Source organism: Rutilus rutilus (assembly GCF_951802725.1).
Source record: "Rutilus rutilus genome assembly, chromosome: 13".
NCBI lineage: Eukaryota > Metazoa > Chordata > Actinopteri > Cypriniformes > Leuciscidae > Rutilus > Rutilus rutilus.
Window position 1 is genome coordinate 12,480,250 of NC_140218.1, and position 17,715 is coordinate 12,497,964.

General features: G+C 36.8%; 1 protein-coding gene across 7 annotated transcripts in view; it reads right to left on the minus strand.

Annotated features, from left to right (window-relative positions):
- Nucleotides 1-719: 719 nt before the first annotated feature.
- plekhg5b (pleckstrin homology domain containing, family G (with RhoGef domain) member 5b) overlaps nt 720-17,715 on the minus strand; it is a gene marked incomplete at its 3' end in the record, with an annotated part of 77,067 nt that continues 60,071 nt past the window's right edge. For 3 of the 7 annotated variants that reach the window (XM_084427150.1, XM_084427151.1, XM_084427149.1), the window contains exons 8-20: nt 10,397-10,594; nt 9,135-9,305; nt 8,786-8,881; nt 8,277-8,477; nt 7,977-8,087; nt 7,523-7,672; nt 7,292-7,429; nt 6,984-7,103; nt 5,962-6,094; nt 5,621-5,736; nt 5,355-5,500; nt 3,634-4,563; nt 721-2,192 (exon numbers count right to left, since the gene is read on the minus strand). In XM_084427150.1, coding sequence (XP_084283276.1) covers nt 2,183-2,192; nt 3,634-4,563; nt 5,355-5,500; nt 5,621-5,736; nt 5,962-6,094; nt 6,984-7,103; nt 7,292-7,429; nt 7,523-7,672; nt 7,977-8,087; nt 8,277-8,477; nt 8,786-8,881; nt 9,135-9,305; nt 10,397-10,594 — 2,520 coding nt within the window. Of the gene's footprint in view, nt 2,193-3,629; nt 4,564-5,354; nt 5,501-5,620; nt 5,737-5,961; nt 6,095-6,983; nt 7,104-7,291; nt 7,430-7,522; nt 7,673-7,976; nt 8,088-8,276; nt 8,478-8,785; nt 8,882-9,134; nt 9,306-10,396; nt 10,595-17,715 lie in introns of those variants that run through there. The other 4 variants (XM_084427153.1, XM_084427152.1, XM_084427147.1 and 1 more) reach the window with 3 other exon arrangements.

Genomic DNA, 17,715 nt, shown 5'->3' on the forward strand with positions numbered 1-17,715 from the left:
TCACTACCCTCAATGTCTTTCCTTTAGAACTATTTAAGTAATGAAAACTCCTTGAATACTAAATATGCTGTGAAAACTAATACCCTAAAATCTAACGTAACATTACCTTTAAAAGACCAGTCAGTTCCATGGCCGTGTGTTCATTGCAGTGCTTAAAATTAACTTTGACTCAGTAGCTCCATCTAGTGGTCATAGTGTGGACTTCTAATAGAAGAACATCTAGTCTAGATGCCCTATTACAGGGTACCTTAAATCCGGTCCTGGATGATAAAAATATGTAATATAAAATAAGTATAGGGGGTTAGAATATATAATAATTTGCCCTCCCTCTTGCAGCGTCGCGAGGGCGGGGCAACTTGTCACTCACATGACGATCCACCAATAGCAGATCACAACCATCCAATCAATTCCCCATGAACAAAATTAAGTCCCACCATACATTTGTTCAGCCGTTATACTCGGATTTAAAAGGCTATTACAACTTCCATTTCATGCCGACTAAATATTTGATGTTCTTAAGCTAAATGATGTCAACAATGCAACCAACATGAATTTACACTTTTTCTAGCCCACTAATATCTCATCTCATGTGACTCCATATCGGTTAAAACACATTTGTCAAAAGCATTACTCATTTTACTCTTTATTTAATTTAATTTCTAATACTTTTAGAACTTACTGCACTTTTAATGTTTTATATTGAAATATTAAGTAAAATCAGTGTATAATGAGGTCACTAATAATTCACATCAAACTCCGCAAATACTGAAAGATGTCTTTTATTTTGAAAGACATTTAAGGAACACTCCCTCAACATGGGAAAACAACATTATTTTGGTTCTTAGCAGATTTCAAAATTAATTCAACAAATGACAAAGTTAAGACGCACAAAAAAAAAAAAAAAAAAAAAGTACAACCGTGAAGTGAAAGGATACACCACATTTTATATATAAAACAAAGCAAGCTCAATAAATATGACAAACACAAAAAGCCTAATAAGTAAACATATAATACACCATATTTACTTTGGGCAGGGTGTTTTTTTTGTTTCTTTCAGAAAGGGAGTTCAGAGGGACTGGGTTTTAGTAAAGCACAGTTTCGGCAGTTTCAGTTTAACCTTTCGGGTAACAGCAGTGAGATCATAAGCTTAGAAAACAATTAATCCTCAATACATATGTTAACATTTGAAAACCAAACACCCTATTCAGTGTTAGATGATCAGTAATAAGTGCTCATCTAGGGTCAGGCGACGCTCTCTGAATCCTTAAACGTCCTAAACCAAAAATACAGTTTTTTTCAGTCCGTTTACCTTTAATTAAACATCTGCTGAAGCATTTTAGATATTATTTATGCATTAACTTGACCCACACAACACAATATACAGTAAGGGGTTCAAGGTGCACATGTATAACTTAAATAAGCCGCGCCAACCTAAAGATTTAATCATATAAGCAAGTTGCATGACAGAAATATTCACTCCATCCTGTCAAATGAACATAACACTGGTCCTAAAGTAATGTGTAACGTGCCTTAGTGGCTACTCAAGTTATCTAAAGTCAAACAGTGATTTGGTTTAGGTCAAGATCTAGAACTAGAACTCATTCAGTCATACACACATCCAACATGTGGATTCACACACTTTCTCATTCATAAACTCACTCACACACACACACACACACACACACACACAGTCACATCCAGTAGTGCAGTTAACGTGAATCACCTGCGTCCTCTTTGTTGAAATATTCTTAGAAAGGGTCCTTTTTACAGAAACATTCTTAGAAAGAAAACGGGGTGGTGAGGGAATCCAAGAGGTGGCGTTTTATTCTCATATTCTCATTTCTACTTTCTCTTAGCAACCACACGACCCGTCGTAAGCTCAAACGTCCCACGGTCACGCACGTTATCCTTTGATCATTTGGTCTTGGAGTTCTCGTTCTGAAAACTGTCCGGCCCTGCTGACCTCTTTTGAAGATAGTTGTAGTTGTGTTTTACAAAGTGCAACGAGTTAATGAGTCTGCGCTCCTCCCCTCCCGCAGAGAAATGACAGGAAAGCTTCACGATGAGGAGTCCATCCGACTGGAAGAAGGGGAGCGGAGAGGAGAGCTCATTGGGTAGAGTGCATTTGGGTCCCGAATTCAGTCTCACAATGTCATCCCGAAAACATCTGTGCCAGAAGATGCTACACTTCTCTAAGGGGAGAAAGAAGATGACAAGTGTCAAAACTATTTTTTTTTTTCACTTTTCCCAACACAAAATGTTCCAATGTTAGACCAACACCAATACTCCCTCTGAGGGCAGAAAAAGTATCATGTTGGTAAAAAGCTAGAGATATTTTTTTCTTAAATAAGAATGAGATTGGTGGGTAAATCTTTTCAAATGCCAAAGTAACCACTAAATACTTTTAACATACTAATAAATAAATAAAGCATCCTGACACCAAAAAAGAAATATAATCTTTCGCTTTTACCTTCCTTTCATAGATTACATACCAATATAAAATGACTATACAAGAAAAATAACTGCCATCTAATGTAGTATTTTATATTATATTTAGTGCTGTCAAACTGATTAATCGCGATTAATCACATCTAACATAAAAGTATGTAAACACATTTGTGTGCATAAATATATATATATAAAAAATATATATATATAAAAAAATGTGTATATATATATATATATATATATATATATATGTGTGTGTGTATATATATGAATGTGTATATATATATGAATGTGTGTATATATATGAATATGTGTGTATATATATGAATGTGTGTATATATATATATATATATATACATATACACACACACACACACATACATATATATATATATATATATATATATATATTCACACACACACACACACACACACACACACATACATATATATATATACATATACACACACATATACATATGTTATATATATATATATATATATACATATATATATATATACACACACACACACACATACATATACATACATAACACATTCATGTTAGATTCGATTAATTGCAATTCATTGATTTGACAGTACAAATTATATTAATTAAAAACTTTTTTTTGCAAAACTGCTTTAGAACAATCTATATAGTAAAGACAGATACACAAATTGAACAAACTAAATATTGAGGTAGGTTGATTGGCAATGTCATAATAAAATAAAATCACTCCGCCCAAGTAGCAGTGCTTCGCCTTCTAAGAATATAGTTCCCAGTTTGTATACGGTTAGAAGATAGCTGTGTCTCATGTGACCTTGTTATTTGTACACGCTGTGACTATACAAATCACAACATGTAAATAGGAAAATGTTGGCGTTATTTTGTCACTTATTGGGAGCAGTATGCTAGCTGGAGCCGTTTACCTCCAGTCTTTGTGCTAAGCTAGGCTAGCGGTGGGTGCGTCAGACAGAGTTACGGCACGCACGGAGGTGAGAAGGGTATGTATGGACTTCTCTAACTAAAGAATAAGTCCCTAAAAGTCGTGTGTTCCTTTAACCATTTTGAAATGTTTATCTTTTCTATTCTCTGTAAACCTGCTTTGGAATTGGAACAATATATTTAGTAAAAAAAACAAAAAACGAAAAAACAATCTCCAGAAACAGAAAGGTGACACTTACGAGGCTGTGAGCGTTGAGTTGAGCACCAGTGTGGTGCTTATCCTGTAGAGCTGGGCCAGTGTGAGTTTTTTGTGCTGCTGGGGTCTCTCACTGTGGCCCGTTCTCTCCGTGCCACTAGGGGGCGATAGCTCCCCATCTGACGCACTGCAGGGAATCTGGTTGCTACCAGCCTCATGTGCAATTCTGTCTCGTCTCAATGTGTCCAAAAGCATGCCTGAGGGCAAACTGCACGTGAGTCTGTGGCTTTCATCCGTCTCTTCATCCGTCGGGAGACACTCGTCCGGTCCAGCAGGGTTGAGCTCCGTCAGGCTCCTGCTGAGCGGCGCTTCTACATATTTAACCCTCTGCTCCCATGTGTGCCGACTTCCTGTGCAATCTGTGGCTGCCCTGGCAATGCCCGGGTTACAATGGTGAACTGTGGACAGCAGGTTATCCTCTGAACGGGATTTGACAGCAATTCTCTCCAAATACGGCAGGCGACACTGGACGGGGCGTCGGCGCCTGGGCTTTTGAGACTGCGCCACTGAGTTCTGAGATCCAAATGAGCTTTTATCGTCCTCATCATCTTCCTCTTCCACATTTTCTTTCTCCTCATCTTCTCCTTCGTCAGCCATGGTCTCCACCTTGTCCTCCTCGGAGTCGTCTTCCTCCACCGGGGCCACTCGACTCTGTGATTCCACCATGGACTCTGGCGAGAGTGTCCCGTAGGCGCTGTCCATGGACATGGAACGGCACTGTGGGTCCAGGTCTGAGCCCTCCTGACTGTCCAGATGGGGCTCGAAGTCTGTGGCCTGCTGGTGTTGGGCCTGCGCTGAGAGGGAGGACAGACCAGCATCTCCTAGATCAGACTGAAGAGTAGAGGGATCCAAAGATGATCCAGACTCATCCATATCCATCACTGACAAGGTTTCTGTGGAGCCGTCTGATTGGCTGAAACAGAGAAACAATAATGTGAGTTCATTTATCGTAAAACAAATTGCCAGCCAATGTTGTTTAAAATTAATTAAATTAAAAGAATAAAATTATTTTTAATTTAATATATACAAATATATATAATAATATGTATATGTATAATAATATATACAAATAAATAATATATTATAAATGTAATGAATATGAATAAACACATTTTTATTAAAATAAAATAATGGATCAATGTTGTTAAAAATGATTTAATAAAAATAAAATAAAATAATTGTAATTATATATATATATATATAATGTATATAAGTATATTATTTTAAATATAAAACATTAAAATGTAATGAAATATAAAATATTTATTGAAATATGACTAAATTTAATTAAATTAAAATAGAATAATGTGTTTATTAAAATAGAATGTAATAAAATAAATAAATATATAAAACATAAAAAATACTTTATAAAAATTATAAATCATTAAATGTAATCAAATATAAAAATAAAGGGCCTGGTTTCACAGACATGTCTTAGGTTAAGCCAGGATTAGGCCTTAATTCAATAAGGACTTTTAAATAGCTTTCATAAACGTGCCTTAGAAAAAAACATTAGTGGTGTGCATCTTGAGGCAAAACAATGGAACTGACATATTTTAATCTCAAACATGCGTTTTAGTCTGGGATTATGTATTAAAATATTAATTATATTAAAATAAAAACAATGTATTTATTGAAACTTAAATTAAATTCAAATAAAAAATAAAACAATTTATATAAAATAAATTCAAAAAAATCAAATACCTATTGCTCTGATCTTTGTGTCTAAAGTGAGGTGAACTGGTAGTGGAGTTACAGCTGTCCTCGTCTTCCCCCTGATCCTCTAGTTTTTTCTTCAGACAAGCCTTCTGTCTGCGACCTTCTTCTGACCGCAGCCGCTGCAGTTGCTTCTAAAATGCATGCACAAAATAGCTAAATCAGCAAACTTATCTAGCAAGGACTGAGAGATGGTCTTCAGATGGTTTAGAATATCAGAGATCATTATTGCTAAGGCACAAGTGTGACTTTACCTGGATATTGCAAATTGCATCAATCCAGCTTCGCCCCTGGGTGGCGCTGTTGACCTGGAAAGAGTAGGCAGCCACAGCGCTCTTGAACTCATTGAGGTAGATGAGGACAAATGAGCCTGGGAAAATAAAACAATTTAATTGATGTGATGTTAATAAGGATGATTTCTGGTTGGGACAAAAACTAACATGGGAGAGATAGAGAGCAATTTGCCTCTAGTTAGGACATATTAAAAGATGACTATGGTTCACAATTATGCTCTCTTGAGATCCTCTGCTGCTTGTTTCTGCTCATTTGTCATATTAAATGTCGACCGCTATTAAACTGGGCTCAGTCTGCTCACCTGGGTCTTTGAGCTCTCGGCACACCACATTATGCAGGAGGAGAGGCTGTCGGATCACTTTCACCTTCTCTAAACGCTTCGCTGGTTTAGTGATCAGCAGCAGATCAGTGAAAAGGAAGCAGTAAACCTCCATCTATGCAAGAAAAGATAACATGAACACAAGCAGTATTAACAGGCCTGTTTCACTGGCTACACTTAAAGGGATAGTTAACCCAAAAATGAACATTAGCCCATGATTTACTCACCCTAGGTGTATATGACATTCTTCTTTCAGACGAATACGATTGGAGTTATATCAAAAAATGTCCTGGCTCTTCCCAGCTTTATAATGGCAGTGAATGGCCGTTTCTGTTTTGAAGTCCATAAAAGTGCATCTATCCATCATAAAAGTGCATCTATCCATCATAAAAGTGCTCCTCACTGCTCCGGGGGGTTAATAAAGGCCTTCTGAAGCGAAGCGGTGCGTTCGTGTAAGAAAAATATCCATATTTAAAACTTTATAAAATAAAACTACTAGCTTCCGGCCAAATGAATCGAAGTCTGCGAATGGCCATTTGGCCGGAAGCTAGAATTTTACTTTATAAAGTTTTAAATATGAATATTTTTTTTACACAAACACACCGCTTCGCTTCAGAAGGCCTTTATTAACCCCCCGGAGCAGTGTTGAGCACTTTTATGATGGATAGATGCACTTTTATGATGGATAGATGCACTTTTATGATGGATAGATGCACTTTTATGGACTTCAAAACAGAAACAGTCATTCACTGCCATTATAAAGCTTGGAAGAGCCAGGACATATTTTGATATAACTCCGATTCGTCTGAAAGAAGAATCTCATATAGACCTAAGATGACTTGAGGGTGAGTAAATCATGGGCTTATTTTCACTTTTGGGTGAACTATCCCTTTAATTATTTAAAACCAACTACTACATTGCAAATGCTTCCAAATATTCCCCAAATTGTTCAAATGCATCTGAAATTGGGAGGGATTCATGTTAATTATTTAATCTGAACTAACCCTGCTGTCTTTGCCCTCTTTCATGCGGAGCGCCCCCTCCAGGTGCAGTTGCCTGGTCTCTTCTGGTGCCGTGTCAATCATCGGTGCCATCAGGTCAATTCGGCTGAACTCCTTTAGAGCCTGTAGACATGGACGGGTTAAACAATCCTTAAATAAACTGTTTTCCACATAAATCACAGCCTGCTCAAACCAAAACCAAATTTCCGGCATGAAAACCATGACCAACAAGATATTACAACAAAACAATGAATTTCTATGAAGTCCAAAATATGGGGAGGCTAGATGATTAATTATTCATAGAGTTTCACCTTCTCCACCTCCTCGCTGGCTCCCTCCACGGCCTCGTACGACTCCACTCGAGCCGAAATGGCGGCCAGTTTCTGCTGCTCCTGACGCTGTCGCATCTGAGAGTCCACACTGTTGATGAAGCTCTCCACACACACCACCTGAAGACATTCACAAGCATCCAGATGAATACAACAGATAAACATCAAGATATGTATGATATATTTTTTTGTGAATGTTCAAAAGGGTCGAACCATGCTGTTGAGCGCGTCTCTGGAGATTTGGTCTTCAGTTTTTTTCAGGATGGTCTTCAGGAGCAGAGGGTATTTGGTGAGTCTCTGGTGTGGTTTGGCTAGCATGTCCATCAGCTTTAGACGGTTACACTGTTTATTCGTTTCTGCCCACTGTGGGGATAAAAAATTCAATGATTACAAACTAAATTTAGATCATATGCAACAAAAAAAAAGTTTTTACAAAATGTAAAAAAAAAAAAAAAAGCATCGTTTTACATTTTATTTTCTTCAGTTATACTACTGACTGCGCAATTTACACACACACACACACACACATATTGTATATTTGTATATATCATGGATGGATGGATATAGTTTGCTTTATATTAATATATAGTTGAATTTATTCTCTCTCTCTCTCTCACACACACACAGCTGTGTATATTGTTTGCTTGTTTGGTCGCAAACTCCTCACCGTAATGTAGATCTTGAAAATTTCGTTGTCTCTTAGCATTGAGCGCATGTATTCCATACAACTCTCCTCCTCCATGCAGTACCGGATATATGGCTGGAACCTGGATGCAAACTATCCACACACACAACACACTTTTAATTACTTGACCAGAAGATAAATAGCTTTACAACCATCTTCTATTACATATAGAAGTCAAGATACACATACATACTGGTACATACATATACTATACTATACATCACATCACATCTATATATAAATAAATAAATAAATAAATATATATATATATAAAAAACTCACCGTACTGAACCCCTGCTGCAGGTCTGTGGGGTCGATCAAGCTCCGTGTGTTTCTCGCTTTCTCCAACGCTGGAAACATGACTTGAACCCACAGTGTCGAGTGCAGATGTACAATGTCGTGGATGTTGCTGAATAGCCGTGTGGGCTCTACTTCACACAGGAGACTGTTGTCCTGCAGATTTAGCAGGCCGCATAGGAACAGCTGCACAGACAACACAGAAGACACTTTAAAAACAACATCACATGGCATTTGCAATGCATTTAGCTTTCATAATATAACATGTTTCTGATTAAACACAATTTTAGTAGGCAATAAATGACTTGATTTCCTTCATTGGGATTTATTGGATTATGAAAAGTAATACTGGTCAATAGTATATATGACTATAAACAAAGGTTCACAATAAGACAAGAAACATTTATTTACAACGAGAGTAAAGTGCAACTTTAATTTCAAAAGTCCTTAAAAAAAAAAAAAAAAAATTGTAATCAAGAAAACTGGCGACTTACATCAGTAATGACCCTGAGTTTCTTAATGTACGTAGCCTCGGTTTGGATCAGTTCCCATATTGCCTCTTGCTGTTGAAACTGACGTCTACTTAAACTCTGAAAACAAGCAGAAAAAAGTCAGATTGCACTAATAAATGTGCAACGCTCAATATGTGAAATAGTAGAAATCAGATACATGTCCTATATCAGCAGTTCTGAGATGCAAAATTCAGTTGATTTATGGGAAAACTTGGTTACTGCTACTAATAATCGTAATTGGTTATGTTTACATGTGTTAGCTCCAATGATCAATAGATGGGGACGTCCCATGGGATTATGTTCCATGATAGAAGATGCAGTGTGTCAATACCTCAGGGTCATCCAGCAGTTGCCTCCAGCTTTCCTCAAGAGTCAGGTTTGGCTCCTCCTCTTCCTCTTCCCAGGAATCCTGGTGGAAGGCGAGCTGAGAAGGAACCTTGGGCAGACCGAACTGTGAGTACGCCTGCAACTTAGTTTGAAGCAGCTCCACACGGTCCAAATCCTAAGAGACACACAGGGGAAATAGAGAAAATTGAAATCCTCTTTCTACATTGACGATGGATGGATAGATGGATGGATGGATTCCATGGTAACTAAATAGTTCCATGGTAAATATCCCAAAAACCATCATAATTTCCACAATAGTTAGCTTTATGTTAATGATAGAATCCTCAACAAAACAACTATAAAGAGGCCCTAACATTAACAAAGTAGTTTGTGATTTAGCAAAATCCCAACACAATTCACATCAGCAGACCACCAACAACTGGCAGACAACTGAGGCGCTGCCTGTCTATTCAAACAAAACACCCCCGACAGGGTTTATGACACCTCACAGACACCCCTTTCACTACACGCCACCATCTCTTTAACCTCACAATTAAAGCCCATCCATTCATGTCAGTGACACTCTCATGGCCCGTGTGCCACTGGGGCTATTGTCCTGTAACAGGAGGGCCGGTGTACTTATGACAACGAGTATTTAGCATTGAGTGCTTCCAAACAATAGAGGCCAGACACAGATGGACTACAGGCTGCCTGTAGTGGCCACTGGAGATGACTGGTTAACCCTTCTTTTGTGAAAAAGAGTCCCAGTGGGACACAAGAACAGCCCCTGTCTGTCTTCTTTGGGGGTTTCACGGCTGATTGTGAAAAGGATGGAAGTGTGAAAGTGACAGGTGAGTGACAGCTTAGTCAAGCATCTGGTTTAAATGCAGGACGAAACTTTTCAGAGGGGGGAGTTCTTTTGAGTTTTGGGATTTTGTCTGTTGTATTGTTTTTCTCATGTATTAAAATGCAAGAGGAAACAGTCAAACCATAACACTATACACATAGGAAGTGGATTTCATTGAGTAATACTTCATCAGCCTCTTGTTTGAGTTTTGATTTCTTTAGTTCATTTTAAATCATTTATTCCCATGAAAAGTTAAATTTTGCACTAGTCTTAATTTCAGAAATCATTCTAAAATGCAGATTTGCTTCTTTAAATTTAATCTTTACATGAGATCTTTTTTTACGGGAAAATCACACCACCTGCTTTCCTTAGACTTCCTGATGTTTTCAAGATGGGAGAGACAAGGTGGGAGAGTTTACCTTTCCAGCACCGAAGAACACGCTGATCCGGCTGGTGGCGCGGTTCTTCCAGTTGTCGGGACCGGCGGCCACACCGGCCAGTGAGCATCCCGGAGCCGCGCTTGGTAAAGCCCCGCCGTGTATGGCCAGGGTGTCCGGGCATGGGATGTTGGCATCGCCCAGAAACTCCGTCATGTTCTTCCGCCGACGGGACTGACCCTGTGAAGAGGAAGCGATGGAAGATTGGAAGATCCAGGTTAGTTGACAGTTTACAAATGCAGAAAGATAAAGGTTTGTGAGAAGGGTATCAAGAAGTATGTCAAGGACAACAGAGCGAGAGATACGGGAGAGACCGTTATCAGTAACAGTCCTATACAGAATGAGGGGGTGTGAGAGAGATTTAGAAACCGATTGAGTAAGGCAGGTAAGGTGGAGGAAAATAAAATCAAATGTACCAGCATTCATCTGAAGATATCAAATCACTACCACTAAACAAAACAAAAAGTTGGAAATAAGGGTGGGCACACATCTGCGATCACAATATTCTTAAAACCTGATCTAGAAATAGTATATTTCACATCATACAATTTCTAATCTGTTTACATTTTCTCAAACTGCTAAAAGTTTTTCAGGTTTAATTACATTTGAATAAATATAAAATATATTTTAATTAAATATAATTGTAATATATTCTAAATAAAAATATATATTTTTATATTTATATATTTTAAATATATAATTGTTTAATTTTTTCAAACTATTTACAGCTTAAATTACATCTTAAATATATATATATATATATATAAAAAATGGAAACGTCAATTGTAAATTGCAATTTTTAACATATTTATTGGGGGGGGGGGGACGTACTAAAATTCTGAAAAATAGAGTAAATGAAAAAAAAAGAGAGAATTGTTAACTAGAATTAATTGACTATGATGAGCTTTGTTAAATCAGTCAAATTTACCATTTTATTTTATATTACCGTTTTACAATTTTATACATTACTCAACCCTAGTTGGACACATGGAAAACTTAGGGTTCCTGCAAAGCGATGACATTATCAGAAACAATAATTATGATTCATAAATAAATAATAAATAATCCTGCTGAATGTTACAATTTCCTCACGCATTACATCATACAAAACAAAAATCGAGGAGGTCAGCAACCCTGCTCCGAGAGATCAAGACCGCCATTATTTTAAAAGCAATTGTTCTGCTAGAGAGCACTGCAACATCTTTCTATTTAGACACACTCCATCCTACGAGCTTCAGCGTGTTGAACAAACAAACAAACAGCTGTTTAGTATCTAAGGAAGTAGTAATCTCGCTGAGCGGGAGGCAGACAGGCTTGTTGACCCTTCTCCAAGACGGAGGGAATTCCACAGCCCTGAGTGCCGTTACCCACTAACAACTCTTGCAAATTCCAGAGAGGACTATGACATTTTTGGGGAATGCACAAATAACAGGAAAGGTCTGAAGACAAAACAATGGAATTCCCTAAGAAAACACAAGCGAAGCTGATGCTGATGCACTGAACACTCAAAGACACCTGTGCAGGTGTTTTATATAACTAAATACATATCTATATACACACTAACATTGAAAAATTCTGTGCGTCTGTAAGATGTTATTAATGTTTTTGAAAGAAGTCTCTTATGCTCACCAAGGCTATATTTAAGTGTTCAAAAATACAGTAAAAACAGTAATATTCTGAAATATTATTTCAATTGAAAATGTCAAATATATATATTTTCCTCTCTCCAAAAATGTTTTTATTATTTTGCTTGACTAACACCTGCATGCATCATGTAGCACCAAGATTCAATTGATTTATGGGAAAACTTGAGGTTACTGCAACTAATAATCTAATTTAGACATGCACAGGTATACATTAATATGTGAATATTTCAAATAAGGCATTTAAGTCACTCAGAATTCCAATACTTGCAACCTCAATATAGGCTTTATCAGGTTATGGCAATCACAATAACACGTTTACATGATGTACATAATGTATATACTAAACATGACAAAAAAAACAAACAAAAAAAAATCGATATTACTTTGAATTTACCTAATCGAACAACTTCGCTTCACAAACAACTAAATTCGTTACCAAGCCATGTACTATAACACCCGCCAAAGCATTCGCATGGGCTATTTATAAGTCGATTAAGATTCCTTCAAAAACTTCTCTGTGAGCTGTGCTGTTGGTAAGGCAATCAAGAACATCCCTGCTAAAGAATGACGGATTGGCCACTATGCCCCCCTTGCTAAATTTAGAACCGATGCAAAGAGACGATGAGCTTTGATGAGGGGATTTCTGAGGATTCTGGGGTGAAAGGATGAGGACGCAGATGTCAGGAAATGTCTCTACTTTAGGGAGGATGAACAACGGACGCCTGAACGCTGGTTATGGCTCACACTACCAGCACTGACACAACATTGAAAGTTACTGCAATGAAACAAAAAACGCATTTATACACATTTTTATGAATTTATAATGAGTTTTTATAATGAAAAACATACAACCAATAAAGAAAGTACTCTATAAACAAACAGAGAGAACACATAAGCAATAAACGCCACATAATATATCCAAAAGCTAAAAAATGCACTTTGTTCAAACTCATGCAATAACACCCACTTTAGGATCAGCTGTACCTGGTGATTCTCACTCTCTGTGGAGGGACTGAATGACCAACGAATTTATGAAGCGGAACAGGGTTCCCAGAGTGTCTGATCTACTCACCATGGAAGCAAGCGGCATGTCAAATGAGAGGTAGACCATGGTAATCTTTCAGCCGGGTTCACGGAGCCTGACCCATGCTAGAGCCAGCTGCTATGATCACTCAAAGCCTCCTCTCTTCAAACTCACAAAAAAGCCAACAGATACAAAAGTACCTCAGAACCTGCAACTCATTGATGCGTTAGAGTTCTTGAGCCAAAATGAAGCGTGTTAAATGATAGATCACTAATTTTAATTCAGCGCCCCTTAATTTCCTTCTAAAAATATGAGGTGCATCAGGGCTCCGTACTAGGTCCTTTCTAGTGTACCAGAGCTGCTCAGCCTGCAACGAGAGGTAAAGCTTTCCGAATGAGCCTGTCTGCCTGCATTACTGAATAGGGCAGCCCAAACGTCATAGCAACTAGGAGGATCCTGTCCCATTGTGTGGGGCAGGAAAGAGAGGTGTGGCTGCTTAAAGACAGAGGGTCACATGTAAAGAAGGAGGGGAGAAGCTGGGTCCCCCAGGAACACATCCTGGTGCCTCAAAAACACCAACTGTATGTTTGGCAACATATGTTTGATTTAAAAAGTCTAAAAATAAGTTTACTTCAGTCCTTGCATACAGAAAAAGTAATTACACAAACAAGAAAATGTAGTTGAGACTTTTACAATTAGCTACAAACAGGTTTTACATAACAAAACTGTTGCTGCAGTTCATCCATTAAATTAATGAGTCTACTATCATTAAAAAGAGGTTCTGATGATCCTAGGGATTTATGATAAATTGAAAGTGATAGTAGCATTCCTGTTCCTTGAGTGATTTCCCAGCATCTATTTTTTTCCTTGTCATTACAGGGAAATGACCTCAGAAATTGAAAACTGAGGGGAATCCCAGACTATAGAAAGTGCTGCAACAAGTCTTGAATCTCTGTATTGTCATTATGAATCTTAACATGCCATTTCCAACCTAATGACATCTGAGCAATAATTTTACATTGAATAAACAGGTTCATGATCTTTAAGAAAATGCCTGGGTGGATGATACTCCTCATTACAGCAGTATTTAAAAAACACAATACCAGCCCTAGACCTGCATGCTTTAATAAGGCACATTAATAATAACTCATTAGAAGACATGCCTGCTTAATGACCTGATGTACACTAAAATGATACATAATAATATACATAATATATAATGTTCTATAATTCCTTAATGTCAACATAAACTGTGTTTACAATCCATTCACTTTAGTAGTGTGACGTGATATTTAAAGAGACAAATGGTCTTTTATGAATTGAAGACCAGGAAAGTACATTAAAGTAAATAGGATACATTTTGATTTCAATCTTAAAATCCTGTAGACTTCAAAGAAATCTTGAACATTTAAGCACACAATATGTTTCTAATGATTTTAGGCAATAGTAAAAAAAAATATATATATAAATGACAAATTAGAGAAAAAATTTAATATATATCTTTTAAAATGTCAATTATCACTGTAAAACTGCATACATATTTCTTTTTTAATTTAGTTAAAACATTTATAATAAATAAATAAATAAATGTATATTATTATTGACAATAAATAAAAATATAAATAAAACAATTAATAATATAATTAAAATAAAATAAATAAAATACAGAATAAATTTTCCTCTGTGGATGTTTTTAAATGTCAACTACTTCGTTATTTGTAAATACCACTGTAAAATACAACAATTCTATAAATAATTAAAACAATTAAAGTAAATTCATATTCATTTTTGTCAGTAGACGCAAACAAACAAATAAATAAACAAAATAAAATACAACAAAATAAAGAATGAACAAATTTATATTAATTTCCCTCAGTGGATGCACAGTTTTTTACCCTCTTAGTGCTGTATAAATAAACTTGAATAAGTCCCACATCATGTTAAGTGTTCAGCAGTCAGCTGAGGCGTTTAAGTTGACATTTCCCAACTGGTTACATTACCAGCACTCAAATCAATCCTCGTTAAAATGTTACTGCTTACCATAACATACTCCTAAACTGTCACGTCTACCTGACCCTGATTCCTGACAGCAACAGACTGACCACTGGGAACTGATGCATGTAGCTGCCTTTTAACCCAAAACTTCTCCAAACAACAGTGCACCTCAAGAACACAACAAACCAGTGTGAAGATAAGAACAGCTTTTGTTCAAGCTTTGTATAATGATGAAACAAACAAAGGTGGAAGACCAGCGCTCACAAAAACCACCCAAAAACACCATTCTGAGCAGGTCACATTTCATTTACTAACTTTACCTTGAGTGTCAAAATAGGACTAGTCTCAGGGTCAACAACACTTCAATTGGTCAAAGCAAAGGCATAACAAAGAGCCATTGAAGCTTAAGGACAGTCGATTAATCAGTGATCAAAACCACGATACGGCCTTATCACCTGACAAGATAACAGCGTCTGTCTAGCACACGGGCCCAAACTTGTGTCATCAGGTAGCGGAATGATGCTAACGGGTTTCCATTACGCGCACATTCAGCTTCCATTGCACAGACACGAAGCTCCTTCCCACACAACGCAAACATTTGCTCATTGAGAAATACAGTGTCACGCAATCCAAATGTTGCTATACAAGAGTTTAATCACTGATGAACAATTCACTGAAACATAAACACTCCAAATAACAACGTGCATCATGTTTAAAACCTGTAAACCGTCACCTCCCTTTTTGAACATAGATGTAAAAATGCACTATCCAAACTTAAATGGTTGTAATTCATGAGTGCCTGAGGTTGGTCTCTATTTAAGGACACTCAGCAGATTATGGCTGAAATAAAAGCACTTAAACAAATGAAAAGTCTAAGAAAGTTAAAGTTAAACTTTAATACAAAATATATATTTTACAAAACTTTTTGGCTCTAAAATATCTAGAAAATCAAAGCTACGTCTAAACAAGTTGTGTTCCAAATTTAAAGTTGATATCACAAAAATGTGAGATTTTGTTTAGGGACGCAATACCAAAAATAGCCACAAAAATAGCCAGACATTTTTTGATGCATTCTCCTATCACAAATGAATACAGTTCTGTCTCAATATCACTTCTATCACAAAATAGTGGCCATATATGGAACCTTTAGTGTCAGACCTTTCCAATGATACATGCTTTGTCAAGATTTTAGTCAACAGTTGAGTGCGTTTTGTCAAATTTGAAACATGACCCCTGGGGGGAGGAGCCTGCGTGAAGGTTTTAAAGTACTGTTTGCATAGTAACGCAATGTCCAATTTCAAAACGGGTTTCAGGGATGAATTTTAAGTGTTAAAGCTTACCTAAAAAATGTGATGGGGGGGAAAAATAGGCAATAAAAAGAAATGTGCCAAGTGTCCGGGACGCTGACAGTTAACAGGTTAAAAGCATGATTACTAGAGAGCCAGTCAATGAGATCCATTGCTTTACCTGAAACTTTTTTGGTGACGGACTCTTGAGAGACACTTCACTAGGCAGACGGTCAGTATCCATGTGGAGCAGATCCCAACTGTGCCAAGAGGACAGATGTCCAAAACGTACCATGATCCAACCAGACCCAATCTGACCTATCTGACCTCAGACAAGCACTAGTCCTCTAAACTTCAGCAGTCAACATCCAGAGAAGAGGCAGAAAACAAGCTAGAAGACTCCACATGTGCTCAGGATCTGGCTGACAGCGAGTAGATTTGAAGCTTTTTGCTTTACGACTTCATCAATTTACTCCTCCCATCTCCTCCGAAGTCATTTTCTACATCACAGCAAACAACATTCACACGCTAGATGCCGATCCCTCCCACAGCAGAAACCAGCAGGCCTTCTTTGCTTACAGTAGGGAAGTATTAAATAAGCGGGTGAGTGAATCTAGGTCACATTTCACTCCGAAAACAAAGGAAATAAACAAGAAATTATATTCGTCTTGATGGAAATGTTTGCATTTAATTTAGAATTTTGATGACAATTAAGCATTTTCTCATTACTGTAACACATCAGAAATTTAAAAAAACTATTTAGATAGCAATGAGTGTTGTAAAAATAAAAATCAAAGCAACTTTTCCAGAGTTTGTTTTGAAATTGTCCTAAATAAGACAGTATACAGTATACTAAATGTATACAGTAGATCACATTTCACCCCAAAATCAAAAAAAGAACATATATAAGCATTTTGAGTACTGACAATAAAGAATTTCCCTCATTACTGTAATGCAAAAAAAAAAAAAAAAAAAAAAAATGGTTTACACGGTAATACTGATACATGTTTGCTGATCAAACAATCTTTATACTTATTTAAAAACAACCAAAAAAGGAAATGTGAAGACGCATTATAAAGAGCATTTTGAGTTTAATTGTGATAAAATGGCTTTGTTTTCTTTAAAAAAAAAAAAATCCTTTGTATTTTTTGGGTGAAAAGTGAGCATGTTTGGTATGCATTCAATATATTTTTGCTAGAAAAGGGTGATTTCGCTGATATAGGTATAAAAAGCAGTGATGACAGACATTTAATTCATTACATAACAGCATTTAGAGTTCAGTAAATGCTTTATGCTACAGATACTACTAATTAAGGTGATTTATGTGAGACACCATGAATTTGCTTTCCA